The following is a 27,519-nucleotide window of genomic DNA, read 5'->3' on the forward strand; positions in this document are numbered from 1 at the left end:
GTCGCAACTGTATTAACGGTGTTAAGAAAAAGGAAACAAACTTGCAAAAAACCCAAGACGTTTTCGTCTTGCGAAGCAAGCCCATAGGGAAATTCGTCTTGCGAAGCAGCTCAAAAAACAGCAAAACCCTTTCGTCTAGCGAGTTTTTCGTCTTGCGAGGCAATCGTCTTGCGGGGCACCACTGTATTGTCCACGGCCAAGTACATTTTTTTGACACACTGATCGTGCTCAAGAACAACTGTGCTCTAGCTGGGGGCGTTGCTGGATGCCTGCATGGTGAAGAGTCTTTTGGTACTGAACCTCCATGGATGATCAAAGCACATGCTTTGTGGACAAAGTAAGAAAGACCCCCGACAAATAACTCAGCAGGCATGGACCAATAGGAACAGCACTAGAAGATTGTGGTGGATTTAGCTGGGTAGCACCATTGTCTCTGTGAAGTATCTGTATAACCCTGCAGGTACAGTACTTTCACATGGTAAACACATGTTGTCCTATATAAGCCTCCTGTCTCACATGCCTTTGTCAGTTAATCTTGGGAGAGATTAAGGCAGGAGTGGGGAATGGCTTTTCAGCCTGCATTAACTTCTGTGGGCCATGTGCCAATGGTAGGCAGGGCCAAATGCAAAAGTGAGCAGAGCAATGACTGTCAATGCAGATCTCACTTTTGTACAGTAGGCTAATTTCCATATATACTCAGACACCTCTCTATCTTCCAGCCAGCTAAGCAAGATACCTGAAGGAGCGTCTCCATCCACAATGTTCAGCCCAGATACTGAGGTCTAGCTCCTTGGGCTTTCTGGCGGTTCCCTCACTGCGAGATTACAGGGAACCAGGCAGAGGGCCTTCTTGGTGGTGGTGCCCACCCTGTGGAATGCCCTCCCACCAGATTTCAAGGAAATAAACAACTATCTGACTTTTAGAAGACCTCTGAAGGCAGCCCTGTTTAGGGAAGTTTTTAATGTTTGATGTTTTATTCTGTTTTTAATCTGTTGGGAGCCGCCCAGAGTGGCTGGGGAAACCCAGCCAGATGGGCGGGGTATAAATAATAAATTATTATTATAGATGCATTATTAGAGCTCAAGGACACAGTCCAACCTGGCAGAAACACTTGTGAAGCGAGGCCAGCAAGGAGTGTGTCTTGACGGGAGAGAAGGCCAAGGGGTAGCTTTTGTTAAAGTGAATCCCATCAGGTGGCAGGTAGGCAGGGCAAAGCTTCCTCAAGCATTTCCTCTAACAAATCTTATACCGGTCACTGACACTGGCTCATTACAATGATCCCCCAAAGGTTTGTGAAAAATAATGAGATCTCCCCATAGCTCAGGTTTTTGTGTGTGTGTCTTACCTAAAAAGAAAAAGGCAATAGCCTCTATCCTGGGAGGGTGGTGTGTAGATGTGTGGCAGACTAAGACTCCACAGCAATTCAATGAAGTTTAGGTTAAGATCGCCCTTTCCACCCCCACCCTTTCCACCCAGTCCGTGTTGGCTCTACCAGACGTGTTGGAGTTGCGACAGGGGCAGAGGAAAGGGTGGGTGGGGGGAACCCACAGCAGTGGTACCGTATTTTTCGCTCTATAACACGCACCCGACCATAACACGCACGTAGTTTTTAGAGGAGGAAAATCCGTAGGCATGCCACCCGTAGGCATTTCCTCCATAACACGCACAGACATTTCCCCTTACTTTCTAGGAGGAAAAAAGTGAGTGTTATGGTGCAAAAAATACGGTAATTCTAAGGGTCTTCAGATGGGGCTCCCATATACTGCAGATCTGTTTAGGAGGAACATAGGAGGGGGAGAGAGAAGCAGGGGCTGTAAGGAGAAGCAAGAGTGCTTGCTTGTCAGTAACAGGCTGTTTCACAAGGGAGATTTCAACCAGTTTTGCATTACTGGCATTCAATGCAAGAACATTTTCACAAGTAACATTGAGTAACAGTGCAAACCTACACCCCTCTGCCCAGAAGCAAGTCCCAACAAATTCAATGGGATTTACTGAAGAGGTAAGAGTATGGAATTGCTACGAAACAGATTTCTGCACTTCTTTCACTAGGGAGGAAACCCCTCCTTGGCTGCACTAAATGCCACTAACAGATTACATGACTGATGGGGCAAAATGAGACGTTAATAAGGGGGACATAACTCCAAGTCTCTTATTGTGCCTGTTTGTTTCCCCTCTGTTCAGCAATGGTGCCACCTGGTGGTGAGCACTAGCAATTGCAACTACATTTCTCATATCCTTGTTCCTTGCGAAGACAGCCCGCAGCCATTATCAGATGCTATCAGTGCCCTTGTTCTGCTAGGTCTCCAATATCTTCCCCAGCCCATGCCTGTGTGCCCCTCTCGGCTGCTTCTAATGAATGGTAGTTCCTCAGTGCCAGGTGCCATTTCCCCTTATGCCCATTCATGGAATGTGCAGCATTGTACGGAAAAGTGGCAACCGTCACTGGGCCGCCAACAGACACTGCAGACATTATCTACACATTTTTATTACTTTTATGCCACTTTTACTGTTCCAGCTCCCTTCAAAGAATCCTGTGAATCATAGCTTACTGGGGGTGCTGAAAATTTTATGTGAGAACTCCCCAAGCAGAACTATGGTTACCAGAGTTCTCTGGGCAAAGGGGTTGACTATTAAATCTGTAATGTGAGCTGAGAGCAGCAAATGTGAAACTGGTGATAACTGGGGATGGGGGCGGGCGGGCGGGCGGGCCTGCCTACCTGAGCAATTTCATTACTACTAATAAAATGGCAGATCCATCCAGGAATGCAGACACCAATACACATTTCACCAACACAGAGATAAACCCAGCCACCATCACAAAGTGGATTCCTACCTTAACACAGTTGTTCCTTTCAGTTTACAATAATGTGATTTAAAAACCATCAGTGCTTGGTCATTAGAATTAAACCAAAGGCAAGTATGTTTATATCTGTGGATTTGCAGATTGATAACCTGATTCAGAATATATGAGCAGTCCCAGCAGCTAACCATTTTGCTTCTTATCTTTCCCATCCCTGTCCTCTCATCTTCCCTAAGTTGCTGTTCACACTCTTGCACAGAAATCTAAATAACTCGTTTTACAAAAAACAAAAACAGAGCTTGACTGAGTTGGCCTGTCCTTCCTTCCTCTGAATGGAAGTTAAAGGCCTGAAACGCTGGGTGGTTGTGCTTGTGCATTTGTCTTAACTCCTTGCGCTTCCCCGATTCAAAATGCGGACGCAGGCTGGTGCCCAGCGACAGCCCACTATGGTTTCCTATGAGAGACAAGTGGATCAATAATCAAACAAGCTGATCTTGTGTGGAGGGGGAGGGGGAAAGATCAGTGGTTTAGCAAGTTAACACCTTGTAACAGTAAGTTACCCAAAATACACCCAAAATATTCTTAAGAATGCCAAGGAGGCTTAAGGTCTGGAGTGAAAAAAATGTTCTGTTTGTTGCCTGACAAGTGACCCCTTGGGGATCAAAACACTTTTCAGTCTGGATATACGTTTAGTGTAGGGTAGATCTCTTCGGATGGCCTCCCTCTTCAACTTCAGGGATGGTCTCCTGCTGAGCAAGGGCCGTGCCATGTGCTTGCTGGGCTGAAAGGCATTTTTTGCTGCTCTCAATGTATGGGCCTCGGGAGGAGCCCTAGGATGCCAATGCATATTATATCAGTCCAGAGGCAAAGCTCAGACACTGCTTTCCTCAAGTAGATTTGAGCTTGCTTCTTCAGAAGCTTATTTATCCAATCCTGAAAAAAGGCACATTGGGAATAAAACTAGCCTGCCTGAGAGTTGTTTTTGTGAGGTTACTGAGGTCTTCTCTCCCTGGAATGTAACTCTATGGCGAGAGAGGGAGGGAGGGGGGAAGCCAGAGGCAAATCCCATTGCTTTTCCATTGGTTGCTGCTGTTTGAAACGATTGGTCATTTGTGTGTTCCAGTGTCACCAGGACTTCTGCAGAGCATAAGTTAAAGAGAGAAGAGGCTAGCTGCCAGCCAGAAGGTCAGAAACTCCAGTGTATGACTTGCAAACACAGCCAGGCAGAATATTCCTTTTACAGAAAGAATTCCAGTGTTTCAGCTTTAGAGAAGGACTCCCAGCGTCATCGTTGAGAAACGCCAGTGTCCAAGAAAGCTGCTTCGTTGGCTCTCTGGGTGCTGAGATCTCTTCCCAGCTAAACTGTATTTTGTAGTTCTGAGGTGCCCAAAGACATTGAACCCAGGCATGGCTCCAGTGTAGAACTTTCAAATCCAGTGTAAAAATGAGGAAAAAGAAGGGATGTCGATGTCTCTACAACAAGTAAGGCCTTTGGAGGACTGAATGACAAGCATCTGGCATGTCAAGGGGGAAAAAGATGCCTCAGTATTTCCATGTTTTGCTTGCTAGTGGCATCGTTCCCCCAAAGTTGTTTGGCACTCTAATGTTGATATTCCACCGCAGGGTGGGGTGGGGGAGAACCACACCAGCTGATGACAGAGGCAACAGGATAGGACTTGGGGGCTCATAGGAGGGAACATCCAGTCCAATGAGCCTTGTGGGCCCATTTCAGTTCCAGTCCAAGGGCAGTGGTGCTCCCGAGACTCACTCACACAGCCAGTAGAATTGGAAGTAATAGTCAGTGAAGAGAGAGCCCATCTGCTCCACAGCAGTACTGCAGTTTGCTTGGCCCTGTGATGAAAGTGGGAGGAAGAAAAAGAAGGTTCAAGGGAACTGGAAACTGTCACAGAAGAACAAAGGTTAGCCAACAACAACGAGAGGCATCTCCAAGGCCCTGTGTCTGGGTGCAAACACTCAGATATTTGGGTAAGGGGAGTTTGACTAAATTTTCTGACTCGGTCATCTTTTGATATACCCCCCCCCCCCCGCTCTAAAGGATGAATCTAAAGGCTGTTACGTTGGGAGAGGATATTGCGGGTACTTATACTCACAGGTTTAGCAAATCGGAAGTGATAGGTGAACTCTTGGAACGGCATCATCACCACAGGCCAATGGTATGTTACTCCCTACGGAAGAAGTAGAAGAAACCATACCTGGGTTAAAAGGACCTCTTTCTCTGGCCTGTGATAGAGGGAGAGCTAATGGACCTTGCTCTCTGCCCCCCTCTTTGTAGTGGGAAATTGATGTGAGAGAAACAGGCAGCAAGATGCAGTACTGCACTTACCACTGCCAGCGGCTGTGCCTCTCTTGTAGCCACGGGTTGGGTGGGCAGAGAATATGGGATGGGGATACACAGAATTAAGATCTTACTGAACTGGAAAATGCAGTTTACTGAACCGTGAAGGTCAAACTACATATGACCTTAACTGTGTAGTTCGGCCCTTGTGTGGGCTTTTCCCCACAAAGAATGGTGGTAATCTGGGAAACCCAGCCAGATGGGTGGGGTATAAATAATATATTATTGTTACTACTACTACTACTACTACTACTACTACCACTACTACTACTAGGTTCTACACAGCGAGAGGGCTATTTCAGTTCTTTGCTCCCCATGCCAGCAATTGGGTGGAGGTGAAGACCTGCACTCAAGGGCATGACAGAACCATGCAGTTAAGGTCAAATGTCACTTGCCCCAGATTTGCTCTGAAAGAAGAGACAACACTTATTCTGAAAAACATGTGGTTAAAAATGTAGACCGTATGCCCAGCCAGCACTAAAAGCTGAACAAGCCAATGATGACCAGTTATGAAGATGGTTTACTTATGAATGTTTACACATTTTTATCTCCCAGGAAAGCCTCCACATACAACCTTGACAGGTGTGCCTCTTTCTACCTCTCTCCTTTACAGCACAATACTATACATACAGAAGTTCAGTGAGCCTTACTCACAGTTCAGTGAGGATTGCAGCCTTAAAGAGGATCCAAAGGGCATTCACCCAACAGTGTGCAGAAACTAAATACACCAGTTTCCTTTTCTATTACGAGCAGCAACTTAGGGGTGCAACTGGCAAGCACCTGCCAGCCATGATACTTTGTGGTCCTACCTGGGTGCCTGCTGCATCAGAGAAGCTGTCCGCGTTCACAGTGTTGTGCTGACATGGGTTGCTGGAGGCGAAACCACAAAAATAGCCAGACACAGCAGAGGAGGCGCTGGGAGAGAGAGGAAAGGGCAGAGGAGGATGTTTAGTGGAGGCAAAAAGGTAAGCAGTTTTGATACGCAACATTGTCACACCTTTAAAGACCCCCCCCCTTTTAATTGAGCATTCATCATAATTCATGCTCATTGTGCTATTGGAGTGGTTATACATGATTGCACCTTCAATACCATTTGCGCCTGCAAAAAATTTGTGGCGGTCATACTGCTTCATTTACAATAGGTACATGCCCCGTAATTTCCTCCTAAAAATTCATACCACGAAGGTACCAGTTTTACTTTTCTTTTTAAAAATCTCACTGTTGTTACCCTATAGTGCAGGCACCTCAAAACAACCAAAAGGCGGAACAATGTGCAGATGGTTCAGTATAAATCTGCCACTAAAGGGCTAATAATATTGCCTTGCTGACATTTGCAGAATGCACTTACAAAAAAGGACTCACCAGTCTGGAGGGGACTTCTCAGTAACAGGAATGCCACAATTTCATCTTCTCTGATCTGTGCATTCCAGTTTTGTGAGCTACTTTCACCACTTTGCATATCCACCCACCAACCTACTCAAAGTAGCTCCTTCTCTTACTACTTCTATTTCAATATGTTTACAGAGGCTTGCAGTCTAAGTTAACTTAAAGAAATATATGGAAAGAACATTTCCAATTGCCTCCTTAATCACCCCTCTCTGTGGCCACCTGTGATGCCTGAAAAGCCTCTCTGGAGAGTGGGGAGGGGCTCCTGAATAATGTGCAGGAGCCCCACCCCCCTCAACTGGATCGTTGTTTTTTTCCAGGGAGCTGCAGGCAGGAGGAGAGAATGGGAGACCTTCCCTCCATGATAATCCAAATCATGACAGTCTGCAGCTGCACTTGGCAGCAGGCTACTTTGCATAGAGATGGTAGATTAAACTCCTGAAAGTCGACCCAGTACTTTCCCCCCTGGGTTACATGAAAGAGGTGGGGAGGAGGGTCAGGAGTGCACAAGCAAGCAGCAGTGGGACAAATCCCCTGGATCTCCTCTTGAGCTGTGTCCTGGCTGGAAGGAGTGGAGAGGCCAGCATAAGAGAGGATCCCCTTCGTTCAAGAGGATTTGCTCTCATCTTGCAAAGCTAAGTCAAGTGTGGGGAGGGAGAGGAGGATACCTGGAGAACAGAGTTCTCTCACAGGAAGCTGCCCCATACCCTATCAGACAGCTGGCCTATCTAGCTCAGCACTGTCTACACTGACTGGCAGCAGTTTGCCAGGGTTTCAGGCAGGGGTCTCCCTCTCTGTGTGCCCCACATGGGAATGCCAGGGACTGAACCTGGGAATTTCTGTATGCAAAGCATATCCCTCTGCCACTGAGCTAAAGCCCTTCTCCTTTCTCCTGCCTATGTCTTCAGGGCCGTGAAAGGCGTGAGAAGAAAGACACACAGCAGACAGAAGTTCCTTGCTTGTGGGCTCTTCTGCTTTCTCCACCTACAGTTCGGAGACCATGATGGAGTCCTTCTTGCTCACAACTCCCACCTGATATTCAGCTGGCTGCTGACCGTTGCAATGTCACTTGAGGCTGGACCCCTCCCCAGAGCCCCTTGTCTTCCCAGGAATTCTTACTCACTTCATCTCCAGAGTAAGATTTGTGTTCACCGAAGTAAACTTGCTGATGGGGATGCGGTATGTGATGTTCCCACTCCTATATGCAGAGACAGAAAACGGCAGCATAACATGTAGCAGCAGCCTCTAGTTGTGGAAGCTGTATCCCTCCCCATTGGAACCAGGCCATGCCGACTCCTCTGCTGCACCTCCAGCTCACAATCCAATGCAATCCCTGGGGAGTTATATCATGCTGGACCCCGGCTGGTAGAACAGCCTTAGGCTGTGAAAGGCCATTGTACCATCCAGCATTGTCCAGTATTGCTTGCTCTTGAGAGGGCAGGGACTCTCTAAAGCAGGGGTGGAGCACCTCTGACCTGGAGGCCACAAGCCATTCTATCTGACCCCTGTGCCACATCCCTTTCTCCCCTGTTCATGCCCCTCACCAGTGCAACTCTGTACCCTCAGTGAGTGTTCACGCCTGCCTGGATTGTGTCCTTGAACTCTGATAAAAAATTTTAGTTGCCTGGAGGGAGGACAGAGGGGTGTGAGGGTGTGTGTGTGTGTGTGTAGAAACCAGCTTACTGTAGAAAGGAAACATTTACAATAGTTGTTCCACCTGCTTTTGCCTCTGGCAAAAGTGTGCTCAGAAGAGAAAGTGGCCCTGCGGCTGAGAAAGTTCCCCCACGCCCGCTTTAAAGGTTTTAGGCAGAGTTTCTTCCTAGCCCTGCTAACAGAGACACCTTTAATTAGAAACACCAGAGATTTGAACCTGGGACCATTTGTATGAAAAGCAGGCGCACTACCAGCAAGATCCTATCTTCCCAGTAAATCCACAGTCTCTCTCTCACAGCAACTTGAGGATTCCGGTCAGCAGCATTCCACCTCAACGTGGCCTTCTGCCTGTGTCCAAACTTCCCCGCTGTTCCTTTACATGAACCCACATCCAATAATGATTCCATCACTAAACACAAAACCAGTTTACGCAAGTGGTCTTGGTGTGACAATAAAGATAATGCATGGGGAAATCCTGACTTGTTCATTTATCAGCTGCTTGCATTTCCCCCCTAGGAGAAGCCCAGTCTCCTGAGAACTTGGCCTAACAAAGGTTATGGCAGGACAGCACTTCACCCACCTGCATTCATCTCCAGCAGCACAGGCCTGAGGCGTGATGACCACGTTGCTCTCTACAAGTGATATGGCCTGGAGAACAGGAGCTTTTCCTGCAAGGGGGAAATCATCCATACAGGGAAGAAAGTTATTCTACACGGCAGGCAAAGCCAAGTCATGGGTGTTCGGAGAACCATCAGAGCTCCTAAGGCTATATAATACAGTCTTGTCCATCTGGTGCCCTCCAGTTGTTGCTGGGCTACAACTCCCACCATCCCTGACCAGCTGCTGGGGTTCCTGAGAACTGGGAGTCCAAGAACCTATGGAAGGCACCAGGCTAGGGAACAATGCTGGAAGGGATTTCTAAGGTCATGAAGTGGAGGCAAAGATGGCCACCAACCTGCGTGGCTTTAAAAGAGAATTAGACAAATTCATGGAGGACAGGGCTATTGATGTCTACTAGCCACGCTAGTTATGCTCTGCCTCCATGGTCAGAGGCAGTATCCCAGTTGCTGGAAACTGCAGGTGCAAAGTGTGCTGCTGTGCTCAGATCCTGTGTCAAGGTCTAAATATACAGCAAACAGTCACAAGGAAAAGAGGGGATGCTTACCCTCCTGGCTGGTGCTTCCTGTGCTGGGCTCCTCGGAGTCCGATTGGCTGATGGTGCTGCGCCGCTGCCGTGTCTGCCCAGGGGAGAAGCTGTTGCGTGTTAGAGGGAGGTTGGAGATGTATTTGGACTTTCCTTGGATGTGGGTGAAGGGGGAGGATGGGCTGGCATTGGGGCTGCTGAAGCCCCGTGATCTCTCAGGGGTCTTTGGCCACTTTGTATGGGAAGTCACCTTGCCAGTGATTCCCCTCGATTTAGCTTTGATGTTGGTCACTGGCAGCAGTGACATGAGGCTTTGATCTGTGAAGGTAGAGCAATGAGAAAAGAATTATGGTTTGCACATTGAAATGGATGTGAGGGCAAGAATCCTCACTACTTTTTCTCCATACACCAAACTTATACCTACCCTCCCAACATTAAGTTATCATTGTACCTTATATGTTCAGGAAGTGCAAACTGCTGGAAACAATCCAATGCAAATCAGATAAAGGTATAGGAGTTAGTTAAACTTTCCATGTGGAAGCACGCAGGGGGAGGAAAGGGGACAGCATTCTGCCAGGCGAGCGGAAATGCCTTATTGCTAAGCTGAATTCACAGCCCTCTGTGTGTTCAAGACAGAATAGGGTTTACCTGTCCGGTTGTTGGTGGCTGGGGTGGTAGTCTCAGAAGCTGCATCAGAAGATACGTTGTTTGGAATGGTGTTCAGAAAAGGAGAACAGCACATGGAGAAACAAGGCGGGTCGAAGCAGACTAATATGCTATGGGCAGGCAAGTCATAGAGCGATTCAGGTACATGTGTTGTGGCTGTAGGAATAATAATAATGAAAAAATACCAGCACCAGTTCTATGTAGGTCAGAGTAAAATGGCAAAGAGACAGAGCAAGACACAACAACCTCCTGCATTGTAAGGCCTAGTTCATGCAACCACTTTGGGACTTATTTATTTCAATATGGGTCTTCTGCATGCACATGGACTGAGTTTGTCCATTAGCAGAGGGCATGTATTACATTGGCCCTCACCATTAATAGTGAGCAGAAGCTGCCCATGATGTGTAGTGCTGATTTTCTTTGAAAATGCAGCTTACTGCAGTAGGGCGACAGCTGCTTCTTGGGTGAAATGGCAGATCAACCTGCCCATCATGTGAACACACAAGAGGACCAGCCACGTTCCCCACAGCTGACTTTCCAGCTGAACACCTGACTGGCTTAGCCTGGGAGACGTTCTCACAGAGACAGCCACAACTGGTACCTACCATGCTGTTTAAGGGAAGCATCATCAGGTGTGTTTGATGAGGCAGCAGTAGAAAACATAATCTGATTCTTATCAATGTTCTGACTGGACCTAGAATGCAAGGGGGAGGGGAGATGTCACTTGAAGTCTTTACATATATATAGAAAAAATGGTATGTGTGCTAACAGAAAGAGATGGATTAATGAGGCAGCTGAACATCAAGGTTTGGAACGGAAGGGTGCAAACAGACTGTAGAAAGGAGGACAGGGAGGGGGAAAGCAAGACAGAAAGCAGGATGGGAAAAGGAGGACACCCTGACAAAGTGTCAATGGGTGAACAGATCAGGCAAAGCCTAAAATTGCTTCCAGGTATCCATTACAACCCTCCCGTCTCGACAGTCTACTCCAGGGATGGCAAATGCCAAAGGTGAGACGGAAAGAGAAGTTCAGAATCTGACAAATGGCTTCTGACCAGGGCCCTGATCTCTCTCAAGTCCATATTAATTGAAGAAGCACTATTTCCACTTGATGTGCCTATAGATGTCACCCCCCCCCCCACAGCTGTATCTATATGAAGTTGTAAACTGCATTCTGCAAGCGCAGAAATTCTTCCATCCACAACCTGAGGACTTATTCCCTATGCTGATGCACAGGAAAGAAAGCCTCAGGCCTTTCTTTTCCCTCACTGGTGAAGCAGGTTAGCTATCTGCTGCAGTGCTGGCTGCTATGTAGACTTCATGCTGTGAGAGTTCTGGGCAACAGCAGCAACAACAAAATTGTTTCCAGGGTGAGGGTGGGGTTGGGAAATGCCATTCAATTCCAATGAAATTTGAAAAGTGGGCTTACTTCTGATGAAACATGGTTAGGATGTAGATGTAGAAGAAAGGGCTTCTTCACCCAGCCCAGAGCTACACTCTGAAATCCATTACCAAAAGATGTAGTGACAGCCACCAACTTGCATGCTTTTAAAGGGGGATTAGACACATTTGTGGGGGATATCAGTGGCTATGTGCTACCTTCAGTGTCAGAGACAGTTGCTGGGTACCACAAGTGTGGGAGTGCTGTTGCACTCAGGTCCTGCCTGTGGCACTTCTACTAGTTAGGCATCTGGTTAGCCCCTGTGAGAACCAAATGCTGGACTAGATAGGTCTTCCACTTGCTCCAGCTGAGCTCTTACATTCTCTCTCTCTGTCTGTCTGTCTCCCTGCTCTGTTTAGGAGGAGGAGTACTAAAATATAGGCAGCTTTAAAAAGAAAAAGAAAAACACAGAAGATGAAGAGTGGGTGGCATGGAAACACAAGTCATCATCAGAAAGGATGCAGCATTTACATCAACAGTATACAGAAAAAGAAGGACCATACCGTGGACACAGGGCAACTGGGATGCCAGGACCTCTGTGCCGAAAGAGAGCCAGGAGGCAAGTGGTCGGCACAGCAAAAGAACTGCAAGGCAACAGGAAAACAAAGGGGGGAGGGATGAAAGGCACAGACAACAAAAGTCACAAGGAGGGGTGATTTGGATGAGGAGGAAGGGTGGGCAGAGAAAAGAGGTGGGGAGAGAAATAAATGGAAAGAAAGGAAAACAAGTAGAAAAGGGAAAGAGAAAGATCAATCAATTATTTAGGAATAAGTATTCCTACAGTGGTGTGAACCATCTAAAACTTCTGAGTATGCACAGACAAAGAAGCTTGGAATGCTTATTCCCTATGGGCCGATTTCAATGCCATGCTATGGTGAATGTCCAGTCATCGCAATCACTGCAGCTTGTCGGACAGAACAATCCCCTTCTCCTCCTTTAGCACTGTTCTGGGGGGTTCTCCCAATCCCCCCAGAGCCAGTTTTGGGGGTCCAGCCAACCTTGTTGTGCAAGCAGACACCCTCACATAAGGCTTGTGCTGATGGGACTCACTGGTGAATCCCACCCCAAGACTCTGACCTTCAGTTACTGTAAATTAGCCAACACATATTTGGAGTCATGCATCTCTATATATTTCTGTATTTCTGTGTATTCACCATGCAGATCTGGCATAGAATCTGACTTCCTGGGAATCCCTCAATTCATGCCAGTAAGTTGTGGTTATGGGAGAGCCAGTGCCATTTAGTGGATAGAGTGTCAGACTAGGACCTGGGAGACCAGGGTTCAAATGTCCACTCAGCCAGAAAACTCATTGGGGGTTCTCCCCACCCTCCCAAGTGGATCTTGAGGGGCATGGGGGAGTGCAAGCGGGGAAAAGTCTCATTGCACTGCTGGGGGGTCCTTGCCCTGGCTTCTGTTAGTAGAATGGGGTAGCTGAAACCAGTCCTAAATAAAGAGATTTCCCTTAGGGACAATAAATAAAGAAATTCCCTCTGGGGCCACATCCATAAATCACAATAAATAAAAAATTTCCTCAGGGACTATATTTCCAAGAAACAGCTTTGATGTATTCCGTTTCACTCATCTCCTGGGCAGTGTTTATTATAAGGTGCTCCTTTTCTTTACCAAGCTGACAGCCCCAAACCCCAGCTGTATTAGAGATTCTTTAAGACACCCTCCCCCCTCTAGATAACATATCTGGTCTTCTCAACACCTTCTTACACTCTTTTCCATATCTGATTTTCTAGCGCTCTTCTGGTTTGAAGGTTTCTTTCATGATTGTGCGCTTTCCTACTTAGGGTTTCGAAAGGAAGATGCATTTCCTTCTGAGGAAGCAAGTAACCAAAGGAGGAATGGGGGCAGCAAAAGGAGCTACATACCCTTCTATATCCACAACGTCTTCCTCATTGCGGTAGCTCAGCACATAGAGGGTAGACATGGATATCACGCTGCGAAAGAGAAGAGAAACGGAGCCTTTGGAAACATAAACTTTCAATATTTCAGGGAGGAAAAGGAAGTTGCCTCCAAACAGGTCAGCCTTTGTGTGTATGATTAACTCAAGTCCAGGGAAATCTTTACTCCACAGGACATCAAAGAGTACATATACTCAGTGGCATACCTCGCCAACTCAGTTTGAAAGTAAAATATGGTTAGAAAGGGCACTTGCCTAAGAACAACCACCCAGAAGTGCAATTTGATTTGAAATCATATTTATTACAAGTGGACTCTGGTAGCCAGGAATCCATAGTAAAAAACAAAACAAAACAAAAAACAATACCAGGAAACACATCAGATCAGTTTCTGCATGACATCCCATGGCTGCCTATCTAACATACAGGATTTGCCAACTAAAAGAGGAGACACCAGAACTCCAAATTTCCAACAAAGCCGCTTTCTAGTCTTAAAAAAAAACCAAAAACAGGTTTCTAGTTCTCCTTATTGCTGCGATTATTTTGGAAAATGTGGTGGCAAACCTCACCCCCTGAAAAGGTGGGAGGAGGGAGGGAAAATAAATTTTAAAAGTCCAGGTTCTTCAACTTTACTGCAAAGTGATTCACTTAATTTTCTTCTGATTTCAGGACAATAACTGTAGTTGCCATCAGTGCAGTTGTAGCAACCAGCAATACACTGGACAGGCTCAGCCGTGTTCATGAAAATTATATCCACACATTTGTCACATGCAACCTAAAATAGGTGGATTTTATGACTGAGGTACATTTCACTGTGATTCTATGGCAACAATCAAGAGACAAGAGCACAGTGCTAAGAAGAAAGCACTCATCGCTTCACCTTCATTTGGGATGAAACTGGCCCACCCCTAGATAAGCATAACCAGATAAGCATTCACTCACAGGCCAGAACCCCCCCCTAACAACAACAACAACAACAACAACAATATTAATTTATTACTTATACCCCACTCATCTGGCTGGGCCTCCCCAGCCACTCTGGGCAGCTTCCAATAGGATATTAAAAACACAACAAAACATCAAACATTAAAAACTTCCCTAAACAAGGCTGCCTTCAGGTGTCTTCTAAAAGTCAGATAGTTGTTCATTGCCTTGACATCTGGTGGGAGGGCATTCCACAGGGCGGGCACCACTATCAAGAAGGCCCTCTTCCTGGTTCAAATTCTCAGTTCTGTGCACCACTCATCTGCTGAGTGTGAAATAGCCCAGGTGTGCAGACACCAACCTGAATGCCATGATGATCACCAGGGCAATGATGGTGCCTTGAAGGAAACGTTGGCTGATGCACGCTTGGTCCGTGACCACAGAAGGGGACTGCACAAGACAAAGGGGAGGGAAAGAGAACCACCAGAAATTTCATCAGAAAGTTATCCCTGTATTCCTGTTCTGATCTTTCTGTGTCGTTCTTTTGGGGATAGCAGGCTGTAATGTGCCCCTTCCTCACTGACCCTCACCCACCCTCCCCAAGAAAGAGCCAAGATGTCTGAGGAGGCTTTGGTACCACATTTCAGAAGGCTACTAAATAAAGGAAATAAAGGAGAACCCTGAGTTGGTGAAGGAATTATGAAATGCAATGAAAATGCAGACTTTTTGAAGAGGAAACAGAACACAAATTATTCACAAGGGAAGGTTGCTGGATGAAGCAGGAATGCAAGAGTCAGCTCAGACACCAGGAAATCAGATCAAGGAATGCATCATGTATACAAAAATAGTTCTCAGCCCACAGAGACCATAAATATCACTGTGCAAGCGTTTTCAATTTGTATGTGCTAACGTTCACCCAACACCTTAACAAGCAGCCTCAGCGAACACAACTTGGCTTGTGGGACTCAAAGGCAAACATTCGATTCCATCTGCACACCATGATGGTGAGGTGCTGCACAATCAAGAGCCCCAAACCCAGCCTACAGAATCAGCAGCTGCGTCTTCTTTCAAGTGACAGAACCAGCTTCAACAACACAAATGTGCCTCATGCACATGAGCAATCACAGCTCATATTACAACATGTGTCTCCCTTACAAAGGCTTCTTACCTTGCTGGACATTTTGGGGGGCCTCTTTTTGTGTGGCACACTTCCTGCACGGCTGAACTGACTCCCTGCTTGGCTACAATGAAAGGAAAGTTAGGATGCACCCAGATCAGCACTCCTTATCATATTTAATTTCACTTCATTCTGCTCCTCCTCCCTCTCCCACTACCAATCTGTTTCTTAACAAACACTCTGTTTTCATAATTTTAGCACGTATACGCACGGACCACAATGAATTTGGTGCCGCTTTCTGGAGAATGGGGCGATAACCCAATATAGGATTGTGAAGTAGTCAATATTTGTTTTTTGCCAAGGAATAGGTATCTAGCTGGTTCACAGGCATAAACTCAACACAGGTGGGAGGGAATAAGGTGCAGCGAAGGGGTCCTTATATGAAGGAGAATGTCAGGGTGCTACCAGAGAGGGGTTTAATTAGCAAATGGGTCATTCACAACAGTTTGGGTTTTGTTTTGTTTTTAAACTTACTGGGTGTCTAGTGAAGGTTTCTACTACTTTCACTATTCCTCTTTGAAAACAGAGTATTCTCTGAAACAGATTTTTAAACTGGGACTTTTAGATGCAGATTTACAGGAAAGTCATCTTTAGAGAGTATAGATGCTTGCTCTATCTGAAGATCTTATTCCTGTGGGAGAGGAGTAGGTAGACAGAGTCTTCTGAATCACTGGGACACTCTCTGTTCAGAGGCCCAAACTGAATACTTCTTCTGGGACCATGACCTCATAAGAGGCAGGAGAAGGGATCACAATATTTGCCCTCCCGTTAGAAGAGGCGTCAGTGGAGGAACAAGTTTTTTAGCCTGAGTACGTATCTGAGCATACTTCAAAGTTATTTTTGCTTTTCTACCAATGCAATCTTATGCTTACTTACTCAGATGTTCAACTGTGTGGAACGTTATTTATTCCTAAAAGTGTGTATATCATTGCAGCCTGCGTAACAACCCATTTACTCAGAGCTGTATTGTTTAAAATACTCTAACTGAAAAGAAGTTAGAATATTAAATTTACTGCCCTATCTTTGCTTTTTTTTTTTTTACACAGGTCTCTGTAGTACCTGAATGCTCCAGAGCTAACAGTTGATTTCATACTGTCCAGTCGCTTGAGTTTGGCGAGTTTATGACTCCATCTCTCCAGTTCATCAATCCGGGTCTCCAGGTTATCAGTCAGTTTGCAAAGCTCTTTCACAGCCCCTACATTTTCCATGAAAATGCGCTCCTAGCATGGACAAAATAAACACTCTCTTTGGGTGTGCTCAGGTCCTCACATTATGCCCTTAGTTTTTGGTGATTTACAATCATTCCCTACCCTCAACACACACACACCCACTGCCGCCACCCGGCTCCTTCCATGCAAAGGCAAGAGCACCTCCACCTCAGAAAGATTGCTCTTTGATGCCTATAATCTACTTATCACACAGTTAACAGACCAATTTTATGCCTGTTTCCTCAGAAAAAAAATCCATCAATGGGGTTTCCTCCCAAGAAAACCTACATAGGATTTCTGCCTTAGATGACTTTGCCCCTAGATACTTATCACCCCCCTGTGTCTCCCGCCAGAATGGTCATCAGAGGGCTGCCTTCTGGGAGTGCTCTGTGTGCCTGAGGGTCTGGGTCTGTGTGTCCGTTTGAGGGCAAGGAAAGAAGCATTTTCAGTTCTTGCTCCCCAGCTTCAAATTTTTCTTCCAGAGTGGCCTCCAAACCCTGAACAAATATCTCTCAATTTCTCTCTCTCTCTCTCTCTCTCTCTCCCCCCGCCCCAATTTCAGCTTTGGCTTGGGTTTTGCTAAAAATATATAGAGTGGGAAATGATGCCCGAAGAGTCTGTCATTCCTATCAAACTTGTTTTCTGTTTGTTGCTTGCCTCCTCTTCTAAGGGCTCCACTCACCTTATTCACCACTAGGAAGTTCTCTACAGTCCTCCCACTGGTAAAGACCATGTCCCCAGTATCTTTCACTGCTTCTGGGAGAATCTCCCTCACCTCCTGAGCAATGACACCTGAACAGAAATGGGAAGCATGCATCACAGTAGCTCTGGGCCACAAAATATAAATGCAACCTTAGAATCCCAGAGGCACCTGCTAGGATCAGGTATGAGGGAGTTTGGACCAATGCTAGTAGGGGACTCTGTGACGCACATACCTCCAGCTATATACTGTTTATATAAAATATGCTGCAGGAGAAAACAACTCGAATGTAGCCTGTGGGAGGGTAGAAATAAGCAAGTAACTAAGGATAGCTTCGCAATTTATAAAGCAAATATGTGTTCCCAGGCAGGAGGATTTATGTCAGCCTCTGCTAACCTGGCAGCCGTCAGATGTTTTTCACCACAGCTCCCATCAGTCATACCCATCATGGCCACACTGGCTGGAGATGGTTGGAGTTGTAGCTCAAAACATCTGGAGGGCGCTAGGTTGGGGAAGGCTGCTTTATTTGTCTGCTGCAGAAAACCTCCCTGCAGCCTCCCTGAGTGAAGACTGATAATCAGGGCATACGTAAATCTGTTGGTGGGGCTTAAATAATTAAATTGTTTCTCCATGCAAAAGGAATACCTGCACACAGAAAGCTAGCATCCGGAAGAGACATGTGCTACTTCAGTGGTCATTATCCAGTTCAGACCTGAGATCCGCCTTTGTACTTTGTGAGACCCATTTCTTGATTTTTACCATAGATGTGTTCAAGCATTGCAGGGGGTTTGACAAGAGGGAGCCTCAGGATCCTCCCAACTCTACAATTCTATGATTCTATGAATGACAAAGACTGAGAAAGACCACAGCATTTCCCCCAAGCCCTGCAATACTGGGGACTTTCACTAACTGTAACCTCGAAGTAGAGTGTCATATATGTATAACATCAGAACCAATGATCAGATGACACATGCCGTATACATACAATTTAGTATGCCTAAGGGATGTTTCACAGAAGGACAGGAAAACGCTATTATTAAGGTCCCAAGTGCAGGCCAACAGTGGGTATATGTTAGATCATGGATATCCTGATTTGGGTGAAGGTGGATGTTGACACTTTTGCTAGCATTAAAACTCCTGAACAGCACAGGTGCAAGGATGAAGCTCGGGGTCAGTGAAAGGACTGTACCTGTCTCTGATGTGTTCTCCAGGCCTACGGTGGCAGCAAACTCTGGCTTGTAGTTATAGTGCACCAGTCGCATACGGGAGATTCTCTTCAGCTGTTCTGTGGTATCCACCTGAAACCATAAGACCCACAATAATGACCTTGGTCTGCATTTCCTAAGCAGAGATCCTACTGACTAAGGCATGCTGGGCCAAGCTCTTACTTCCTGGATGTCGTCTTTGACTCGGATGTCTGATGGGTGCATAAGGGAGCCCATGACTTTTACGTTCCCATGGACGACCAAGGCTTCATCTGGGCGGTCTGTGTTGATGCCAACTCTGCCGTGGTGAAAGACGGTGTCGGGGAGCTGAGCACGTTGCCAGAGTACATCGCTGTCACTCTCAAATTGGCCTGGGTTGGAGGCCTAAGAAAAGAAAAGAAAAGAGGGGAGAGATGCCCATAGGACATTAATGTCAACAACACAGAACTGCAGAGAGAAACAAAGTTATTGGGGAGAAAAAACTGCTGTTTTTAGAATAAGACCAATGCAGAACAGTCGCCTCCCCTCTTCCTAAATGCAGGGGGAAATTCTTTTGCGCAAGTTAACTGATTTGAATCATTGAAAACAAAAATGTTGCCCACCAACCAATATTGAAGCTGGGCAAGAGAAATAAGCAAATGAGTCAGCCAGGCACAGAATAACAAACCACCAGAGCAATTGAAATCATGCAGAGTGGCAAGTCTTTGATAAGGGCCCTCCACAGTGTTTAGTGGCCCAACACCTCTGCAAGTATTTTGCACACTACACCTTATAGGCAACTCAGTGCACATTTTTGCAGTCAGATGAAATGCAAGTTGCTTTGCAGAGTATTTTGGGAATTCCAGTTTCATTTTTTCAAGTTTTATGACCATCAGCATGGATAAGAACACACTGCTTTTTGTCCATGTTTGGAGACAGCGACACAGCCTCCAAGAAAACTTACTTTGCAGCGTAGTTAGACAAAATGCACAACAGTAAGTTGTTTACAGCTTGCGGAAGGCTGTCTGGTTCACTTTGCAAGCTAAGCACAAGGAGCCTTGGTTCTGAGTCAGTGTGTGTTTACAGACCTGCTGAGATAAATGCCCTTTTCCAGCCCACAACGGATAAAGATAAAGTTGCAAGCTTTTCTCTCTCAGCAGGAGGGGTGTGTGGGAATTCTAGCTATGAGGCAAAGCATCACCATTGCAAAACAAATCCCCAAGGGATTGTTAAGGAAGTGACAGGGTGGCTTGCATGAGGGTTGTGATGGTGATGATAAATGTGCGATAAGCTAATTGGCAAAGCCAGCACCAGAGTGACAGGAGAGAACAGGAGGATCAAACATCTCAGATGGTGCTTATTTTCTCAATATGTTCCTGGGGCTTAAGCTTGCCGAGTCTGGAAGCCCCTGGCCCCTATTCCCAAATGTAGTAAGGGCAGATTGTGGCTTCTCAGGAAAAGGACCTTTTGCACATGGGTCAAGTCCAAGAAACAGCACTATTTGATGTAGGGGCTCAATGGCTCAGGTTTCCATGTGATGCCAAGCCAAACCACGGCTTACTGCAAATGTGTGGATTCCTGGAGAGGAGATCATAAGTGCTTTGCTCCTCCACTGCCCTTGCTCCTGACTGCTTAGCATATTGTCTATGGAGACAAACTAGGAGCCCAGGTCCTGACAAGGGCTTGACCAAACCATGGCTGAAAACAGAGCAGTGCAGCAGCAGCAGGACTGGAGAAGGAGAACAGCAGCAGCAGCAGCAGCAGCAATATCCTCCCTGGGAACACACGTTCATGCTAAATCACAATTTGGCTTGGTATTGCATGCATACTGGGTCAATAAAAATTGCACAGAAACACAGTTTTGCATCTGATACGAATTGGGCTTCAGCAGCTAATTTCATGTAGCTCTTTCTAGGCACCAATGTTCCTATCTGATTCATTCTGCTCATTGTTCGTGCTTTACACAAACACCCCTCTGCAAACACTCCTATGCATCCTTCTTTATCACTATTTCATGCAGTTCAGAGCTGCACTTTCACAATGCAAGTCTGTTCCAAAGCTGAACCTGGGGGTTTAGTTATTCTCAAACTCTGACCACCTTTCCCTCACATGTTCCCCTCAAAATTCTTGGCATTATGGACATAAGAGGAGAGACAGTCACTGTGATGCTATCCAGAGTTCAGAAAGTTTAGAAAGTGGGAGAAGCACAGTCACAGGAATGAGGAATTTTAACCAGCTAGGTACAGAAGTATAATTTCACTCCTTGTGTTCAATGGGAGTGTTATCTGACATAGTACTTTCCTATTTAACCATTACCTCTGCATGAAAGTACACAAAAACCCATTGTAGTCATGCTGCCGTTTGGCCAAGCCTCCGTGGACTGGGCAGGTATTGTGTATTCTGTACAAAAAGCCAAGGTTTTTTAACAAAAACATTTGCTTTTGTACATTTGCACAGAACACACAATGGAAGCAGATTCCAGCATCTCAAGACTCTCAGGAGGTCTCTTTCTCCTCCCGCCCAAGCTCCTACCTCTCATGGGCTTCACCAGGCACTGTCTGGTGGAATTTCCAAATCCAAGGAGAAGCTTCTGTAGGGCTTCTAGTGGCAAGGGCTTCAGTGTCCCTCAGAGGCCTTTGCACTTCTCCATGACTATCAAAATATTTAATTCTATGCAAATTTACCATTTGCAAAAGTTCAGAGCTAAAAAACGTACACACTAACACAGTTCTGGTTACAGTGGTGCCTCGCAAGACGAAAAGAATCCGTTCTGTGATTCTCTTCGTCTAGCGGTTTTTTCGTCTTGCGAAGCAAGCCCATTGACGGATTAGCGGATTAGCGCTATTAGCGGCTTTTAGCAGCTTATCTGCTGATCGGATCAGCTGATAAGCGGCTTAGCGGCTTAGAAGGGGGGGGGGAGGGAAAAAACCAGCAGGAACTCGCAAGACATTGTCGTCTTGTGAAGCAAGCCCATAGGAAATTCGTTTTGCGAAGCACCTCCAAAACAGAAAACTCTTTCGTCTAGCGAGTTTTCCGTCTTGCGAGGCATTCGTCTTGCGGGGCACCACTGTATATGTCTAAAAAGTAATACTAAATGGAGTTTGTTTCCCGTTATTCCTCTTCTGCGATTACATGTGTTATGAGCCTTATTCTAAGTACCCTCACAACTGTTTTAATGTGATCTGTCCTGCTGAAAATTTGCTGCTCTGTTCTTTGGGCAGATCCAAATAGTCCTAGTTTCATGAATCTATTGCACTGCATCAGTGTTCCAATCAGTCCTCTTAGCCCAGGCAAGCAAGCAGCTGCAGGATGCACTTTCTCATCCTTCATATCCCACCTTAAAACCCACTTTTTCATGAAGCCCTTGGTTTAAGATCCTCAGCTGAAACAAAAGCTAGCTGCATTTGCTCACATGCATTCCTAATCCACCTCTTACAACACTGCCTTCTCACCTGCCAATGTTTAGACTAAAGCTTCTCGAGACTGTGCCCTTTTTTTTTTTTTTTTTGCTTATGAAATCCTGCAATGGGTGGTGCTGCGTAAGTACTATTATATCACATGTAGAGGAATGATATAAAAGGTGTCATAATAAGAGTGTCAGGTTTACAGGTTTACAGAGAAGCAGCCATGGATGTGACACAGCTTCTGACATGTTCCACAAGCACTCTGGCGCTCACACCATTTTCACTGCGGATTAAGTGAGTCAGCTGTGCGTCTGATGTGCAACCAAACCACATTTCTTGTGCTAGTGCAGACAGATCCTTAGCCTCACTGACAAGACTGGGGCAAGCTCTGCTCAGGGCAGAAGCATCTCTCATCCCATTCTACAAAAGAGCCCCCCATCTCCACCCCGGAGACTGCATAGTTCAGCATGCTACTTACTTGTCTGCAGACTCCGGGGTCCCCGTCCGCCCTCTGTTTGTGTTTTAACCCCGAACCGGCCCTTTGCTAGAGGAAATGGACACAGCACTTAAAAAGGCAGCAGGGCGGAGACAGCCAACCACAAAGTCACAGCCTAGTGTCCTCCTTGTTTGCAAAAGGCTCTCTGGAAGCACAGGAGCCACCCTTGACCTCTTCAAATGCCCTTCCCCCAAGATCATGCTTCCTAAAGTCCAAGAAGCCAGTCTATTTAAGATGCTTACTCAGGCATCCAACTAGCTGAACCCATTTGAGAGCATCAGTTTCAGAACTGACGCATTGGGGCCCAAAGCAATGTCTGGTGGAGACATGGGGAAGAGTTCCTTACACATTTGTGCCCACCTAGGTGTAATTAGATGTGGCTTTCCTATAAGTCACCCTCATGTGCTCCCCAAATCCCCTTCCCATGAACCTTTAAGCATGTGTCCGCACAAGTGCAATATTGTGAGTTGGTTTAACATCTGAGCCATATGACTTGCCCTGTGCCTTGGAGCAGGACTGCATGCTGCTGAGCAAGCTTAATGGTGGCATCCAGGCAGCAGAACAGCACAATCAATGATATGACTGCAGGGCTGGTATCTTGTTGCACCATTCCTACTTGCAACCTTGGCTTTCTCTTTCTATTGCAGAGGGTGCAAGAGCTGTCTTACATTCCATGGCCCCTGGGCACCATTTTCAGCAATAAACCTTCCAATCCTGCCCATATCTCCTTATCGGGAACCATAAAGCAAGTGATCTCTCTTACTTGGTGTTTGCAAAGGCCTTATTTGTGCAAAGGAGAAAATGAGGATGCAGAAAGCCAGGGAGGAGTTGGATAGTGGGGTCTGCAGATGGACAAGGGGCAGCAGCAAGGGGTGCTGTGGAATCAGGGACAGTTTGGTACCAGTGTCAAGAATTCCCCATCAAGTCAAGTCAAGAGCTGTAGGTGCTCAGAGTTAGGAGAACAATGTCCTGCAAGGGAAAGGGAGGAAAGAGGGACTTACTCTAACAATGATGCGCTCCGAGATGTGAGCAGCCAGAGTGTAGTGCTGGCTCTGGGCATGAGCTTGCAAGGCCACAACCAGCATGAAGTACCTGAAAATAAAACAAAGTGGGTTGAAGATAAATGCAGGCTTTAATGCACTCCTAATCACAATTCAACATGATGACAATTTTTTAAAAAAAAATCAGTAAAAAATAAACATATTATAAATTAATTACAAACTTAATCTGATGTATTGCATTCCAACAACAATATTACATTCATTGCCTTTCTTCTGTAAAAAAACCTCTGAAATAATTTGAGGCCTAGCAGCTAAAAGAAATGATGACCTATACAGATACACTTCTTTTGTTCAGCATCTGCAGCATCTGAACCACGCAGGCACAGTGCAAAGATAACCTTTCAGGATCTAGAAAGACTTATACGTACAATTAAGAAAAACATAATCAGCTGGTGATCTGTTTTAATTTTTGTGTGTATTATATAGGGTTGCCATATGTCCAGAACTTCCCGGACACAGCCGTTTCTGGATTTTCACTTTTTGAAATATGGCAACCTTAGTATTATAGGTGTTGTAAATGGCTTTGATATTTTTATGAAATTATACATATAACTATATAAATAAAGGACTTTCAATGGTGATAATATTTTGCAGCAAGTTTTACCCACCATTTTTTATTCTGCGGAGGTTTTTTACTTTTTATTTCTGCTATTTTATTAATGTAAGAATGTTCACATTGCAGGGCAGCACACACATTTATTAGTTAGTTAGTTAGTTAGTTAGTTAGTTAGTTAGTTAGTTAACTTTAATTACAGATTCTTTTGTGGGGGAGGAGACAGGTAGCACACAGCCCCTACCTCTGATCGGGATTGGGCTTGCCCTTCTTCCTCATGTTATTGGCTGTTGTCTCACTGAAGTGCAACCGTCCCACAGTGACCTTTGTAACCTGCTCCGGAGGCAAATTGACCCTGGAAAAAAGGAAAATAAAAAAAGAATAAATGACATTCTGCATGTGTCAAAGAGAAAGCATATTCTTTTACCTGGATGGGACCAACCAAAGTGCGTAAAATTGAGGATGCAAGGGATGCATGGTGGGGAGGAAATCTGCATTCAGGCGAAGTGTTTAATACAAGAGAGCACTAAGCGCACCTAAACTCCCAGGGAAATCAGTGGCACAAGAACAGAGCTAAGCACTTAAATCCCCACCCATTTCAATGAGGCACTGCTGTGCTGCTCCTGGGTGGGAAGCTTAATATGCAGTCCCTTTTGCATTCAGGTGTCAGCACACTCAAAAAGGAGAGGTAGTGCAAGAAGCAACACCGCCTGTAGGAAGAAGATGCACCAGCAGAAGTCAGATTAATGAGCATGAGCCGCCATGTCCAAGCTACCCTTTTTAGTGCCTAATCTTCTCTGGACTGCTCACACAAAGGTGTGTGCATGTGTTAGACGTGAGGGTTTGGAGGTGGGCCCACAAATGGAAGCAGTACTCACATGACAGGGTTGAAGGGTCGTTTGCTGCGGTCAGACTGCGACTGCTCTATGTTGATGGACTGGTTCAAGGCCTCCAACTGAAAAGAAAAGATCCAGGCTCGTTTTAGAGAGCACAATATGATGTGTTTCCAGGCTCATGCATTCCCACAAGCAGCCACCTCTTTATTTTGAAACACTGCAGATAGATTATTTGACATCCTGGTGACTGGCACTCAGTATGTGTACTGCTCTGCATTCCCTCTTCTCCAGCTGTTAAGCTTGGGAGAGGTAGGAGAGGAGCAAGTAAAAAGGGTCATTTGCTGCATCCCAATATGAAAATAACCACACAAATTTAGTAATGGAGTCACTATTATTCTACTTGCATGCAGAGGGAGTGCTCCTTTGCTTAAATTCAGATCCAGTGGCATATTGGAAGGATGCTACATTTTAAACACTGAATATGAAGTTTTAACTCTGCTGTTTTAGTAGTTATTTGATTAGATTTTCTGCTTATTGAATTTAGTGATTGTATATTCTATTTTCATGTTTTTGTTTTAATTGCATTGTAAGGTGTCCTGGGATAAATACATTTTGCACACTCAAAATTAATTGAGTGTGGGGTTATCTGCCTTGAGGAACTCTTGAACCACTGAAGGATTACAAAAGACTGATGTTATCAAACCTCCAGTTTTGAAAGCGTCAGCTCCCACTGCAACCACTCAGGCTGTAAGATGGCTTGGAGCTAAGACTGCACAAACACACGGCCTGACAAGTCACATACACAGCCACCTGCGCAGTAAATACACTAAGTTTTTCATAGATATGATAAGTCACATAATTGCTGGTATCAACAGAGGTTGTGCTCCACCTCTTTAACCATTGCATATTCCCATCTTCACAATTACCTTTACTCCATGCAGTTTCAGATAGAAGCATTCAAGCGGCTTCAAGCCTTCGGGGGTCTTGACATACTTAGGATCTCCAATCATACCAATATAGACGGTGACCTGGAAGTGATTCTTCTTCTGGCACACAAAAGCATCATCACCCACAGAGAAGTTGAAGCCTTTATCTGCATCCACCCGGTATGTGGGCATCGGTCTGTCACCAAAGGGAGAAGACGTGAACATTCAATGTCAATCAAGTTATTTTCTTGCAGATACTCTCACTCCAACAGACACAAATTGCACAAGCTACTTCTTCTGCCATCTGCAAAAATAACATTTGCCTGGAAACGATAAACATTTGGAAGGTAACCATGTATCTCTTCCCCCCCATAACACAATTTGTCAGCTTGGACATAAGGCATCACCAGCAAGCATTCTTGAAGCATGAGCCATCCTACCCAGCCCTATCCTGAAAAAGTTTAGGTTACAGGGTTGTTTATCAAAGCACCCTAAACTGTTTGGGCTCCTCTCCCAATGCAAATAACAGCTTATAGGGGACAATTTTCAGAGACAACCTGGGTAGAATCCAGAAGGCCAAACAGAGATGCTGGAGGGCCCCATGAGATTCCCTGGCCCTGCCCTACAACAATACAATGAAGTAGGATAGGTTGAGAGATAGTGGGCTGGCCCAACAGCACCTATAGAGTTGCATGGCTAAATGGGTGTGTGTGTAAATCTGGATCTCTCTGGTCCGTCCACCACTCTGTCCATCACACCACCCTGGATTTGAGGTTGTATGTTGGGGTAGGGGAATTTGTAACTAGGTTTGAAGTGAGGATGTGACAACATAAGCTAATCCCAACATGTGAGTCCCAGATTTGCTAGCTTAATAGTTTCAGAGAAAACGTCAAAGGATATTTGACAGCTACAAACAGGCAAAAAGTTCTCTTCTCATCCTAAAATTACCACTGTCAGTTAGCATTGTTCCTTCTTCAACTAAGGGAAATGGCAATGCTCCGGGGGTGGGGGAAAGGTAAACAGTATGAAGCAAGCAGCTCTGCTTTGATTTGTTTGGTTTTCCTACAGATCTGCCAACTAACAGCTGATTAGGTTGGCATTGCTTGCTAGCTCTGGTAAAGCAATTTATGATCATCCCGAGACTTGGAAATCTCCCACCTCAACTAGATTCCACCCACCCACCCAAATTGCCACTGAAGACATTTCCCCGTGAGATGCATCTTCCTGGCTTCAGCACAAGGCTAGGTTCATTCTGGACTGCCATACGTCTTAAAACAGAGCTACCTGAAGTTGCTCCTTACACCTTCCAAACTCTTTTTCCGCCCGCCCCCCATCTCCTCCCCAATGCCTGAAGTGTATGTACTCAGGATACAAAGCGGCAGCAGCTCAGAGTGTCAAATAAGAGGGGGGAAGCAACATATGTAGCAGCTGGGGAGGTTTAATCTATGTCTCCTTAATGGACTAGTTGTCATGGAAACACTGAAAATATGTGGCCTTCGCCAACAGGCACGCATACACACAGCTCCCAATACGCCTGGTTTGTTCTGTGGGGAAGGCCTCTCTGCCTCACGGACCCACAGACATACATGAACATAAACTGCAACCAAATAGGTGCAAATAAAATAAAATCAAATAAATGCTGTTGAATTCAGCAGGCCGGCATGACCGAGTTACGGTATATTTTAAGTACTTGTTGGA

General features: G+C 45.7%; 1 protein-coding gene across 5 annotated transcripts in view; it reads right to left on the bottom strand.

Moving 5' to 3' along the window:
- The window catches only part of MYRF (myelin regulatory factor), a 97,753-nt gene that overhangs the window by 1,926 nt on the left and 68,308 nt on the right, over positions 1 to 27,519 (bottom strand). For 2 of the 5 annotated variants that reach the window (XM_081205894.1, XM_081205898.1), the window contains 21 exons: positions 25,822 to 26,017; positions 24,938 to 25,014; positions 24,304 to 24,414; positions 23,447 to 23,537; positions 22,428 to 22,493; positions 18,750 to 18,950; positions 18,551 to 18,659; positions 17,344 to 17,453; positions 16,513 to 16,673; positions 15,445 to 15,517; positions 14,638 to 14,726; positions 13,323 to 13,391; positions 11,949 to 12,029; positions 10,611 to 10,699; positions 9,988 to 10,161; positions 9,361 to 9,657; positions 8,776 to 8,863; positions 7,666 to 7,740; positions 5,966 to 6,071; positions 4,912 to 4,986; positions 180 to 4,651 (listed from right to left, as the gene is read on the bottom strand). In XM_081205894.1, coding sequence (XP_081062020.1) covers positions 4,565 to 4,651; positions 4,912 to 4,986; positions 5,966 to 6,071; positions 7,666 to 7,740; positions 8,776 to 8,863; positions 9,361 to 9,657; positions 9,988 to 10,161; positions 10,611 to 10,699; positions 11,949 to 12,029; positions 13,323 to 13,391; positions 14,638 to 14,726; positions 15,445 to 15,517; positions 16,513 to 16,673; positions 17,344 to 17,453; positions 18,551 to 18,659; positions 18,750 to 18,950; positions 22,428 to 22,493; positions 23,447 to 23,537; positions 24,304 to 24,414; positions 24,938 to 25,014; positions 25,822 to 26,017 — 2,425 coding nt within the window. In that variant the 3' untranslated portion in view covers positions 180 to 4,564. The remainder of the gene's footprint in view (positions 1 to 179; positions 4,652 to 4,911; positions 4,987 to 5,965; positions 6,072 to 7,665; positions 7,741 to 8,775; positions 8,864 to 9,360; positions 9,658 to 9,987; positions 10,162 to 10,610; positions 10,700 to 11,948; positions 12,030 to 13,322; positions 13,392 to 14,637; positions 14,727 to 15,444; positions 15,518 to 16,512; positions 16,674 to 17,343; positions 17,454 to 18,550; positions 18,660 to 18,749; positions 18,951 to 22,427; positions 22,494 to 23,446; positions 23,538 to 24,303; positions 24,415 to 24,937; positions 25,015 to 25,821; positions 26,018 to 27,519) is intronic. The other 3 variants (XM_081205895.1, XM_081205896.1, XM_081205897.1) reach the window with 3 other exon arrangements.

The sequence above is a fragment of the Podarcis bocagei genome (genome assembly GCF_964188305.1).
Source record: "Podarcis bocagei genome assembly, chromosome: 1".
Taxonomy (NCBI): Eukaryota; Metazoa; Chordata; class Lepidosauria; order Squamata; family Lacertidae; genus Podarcis; species Podarcis bocagei.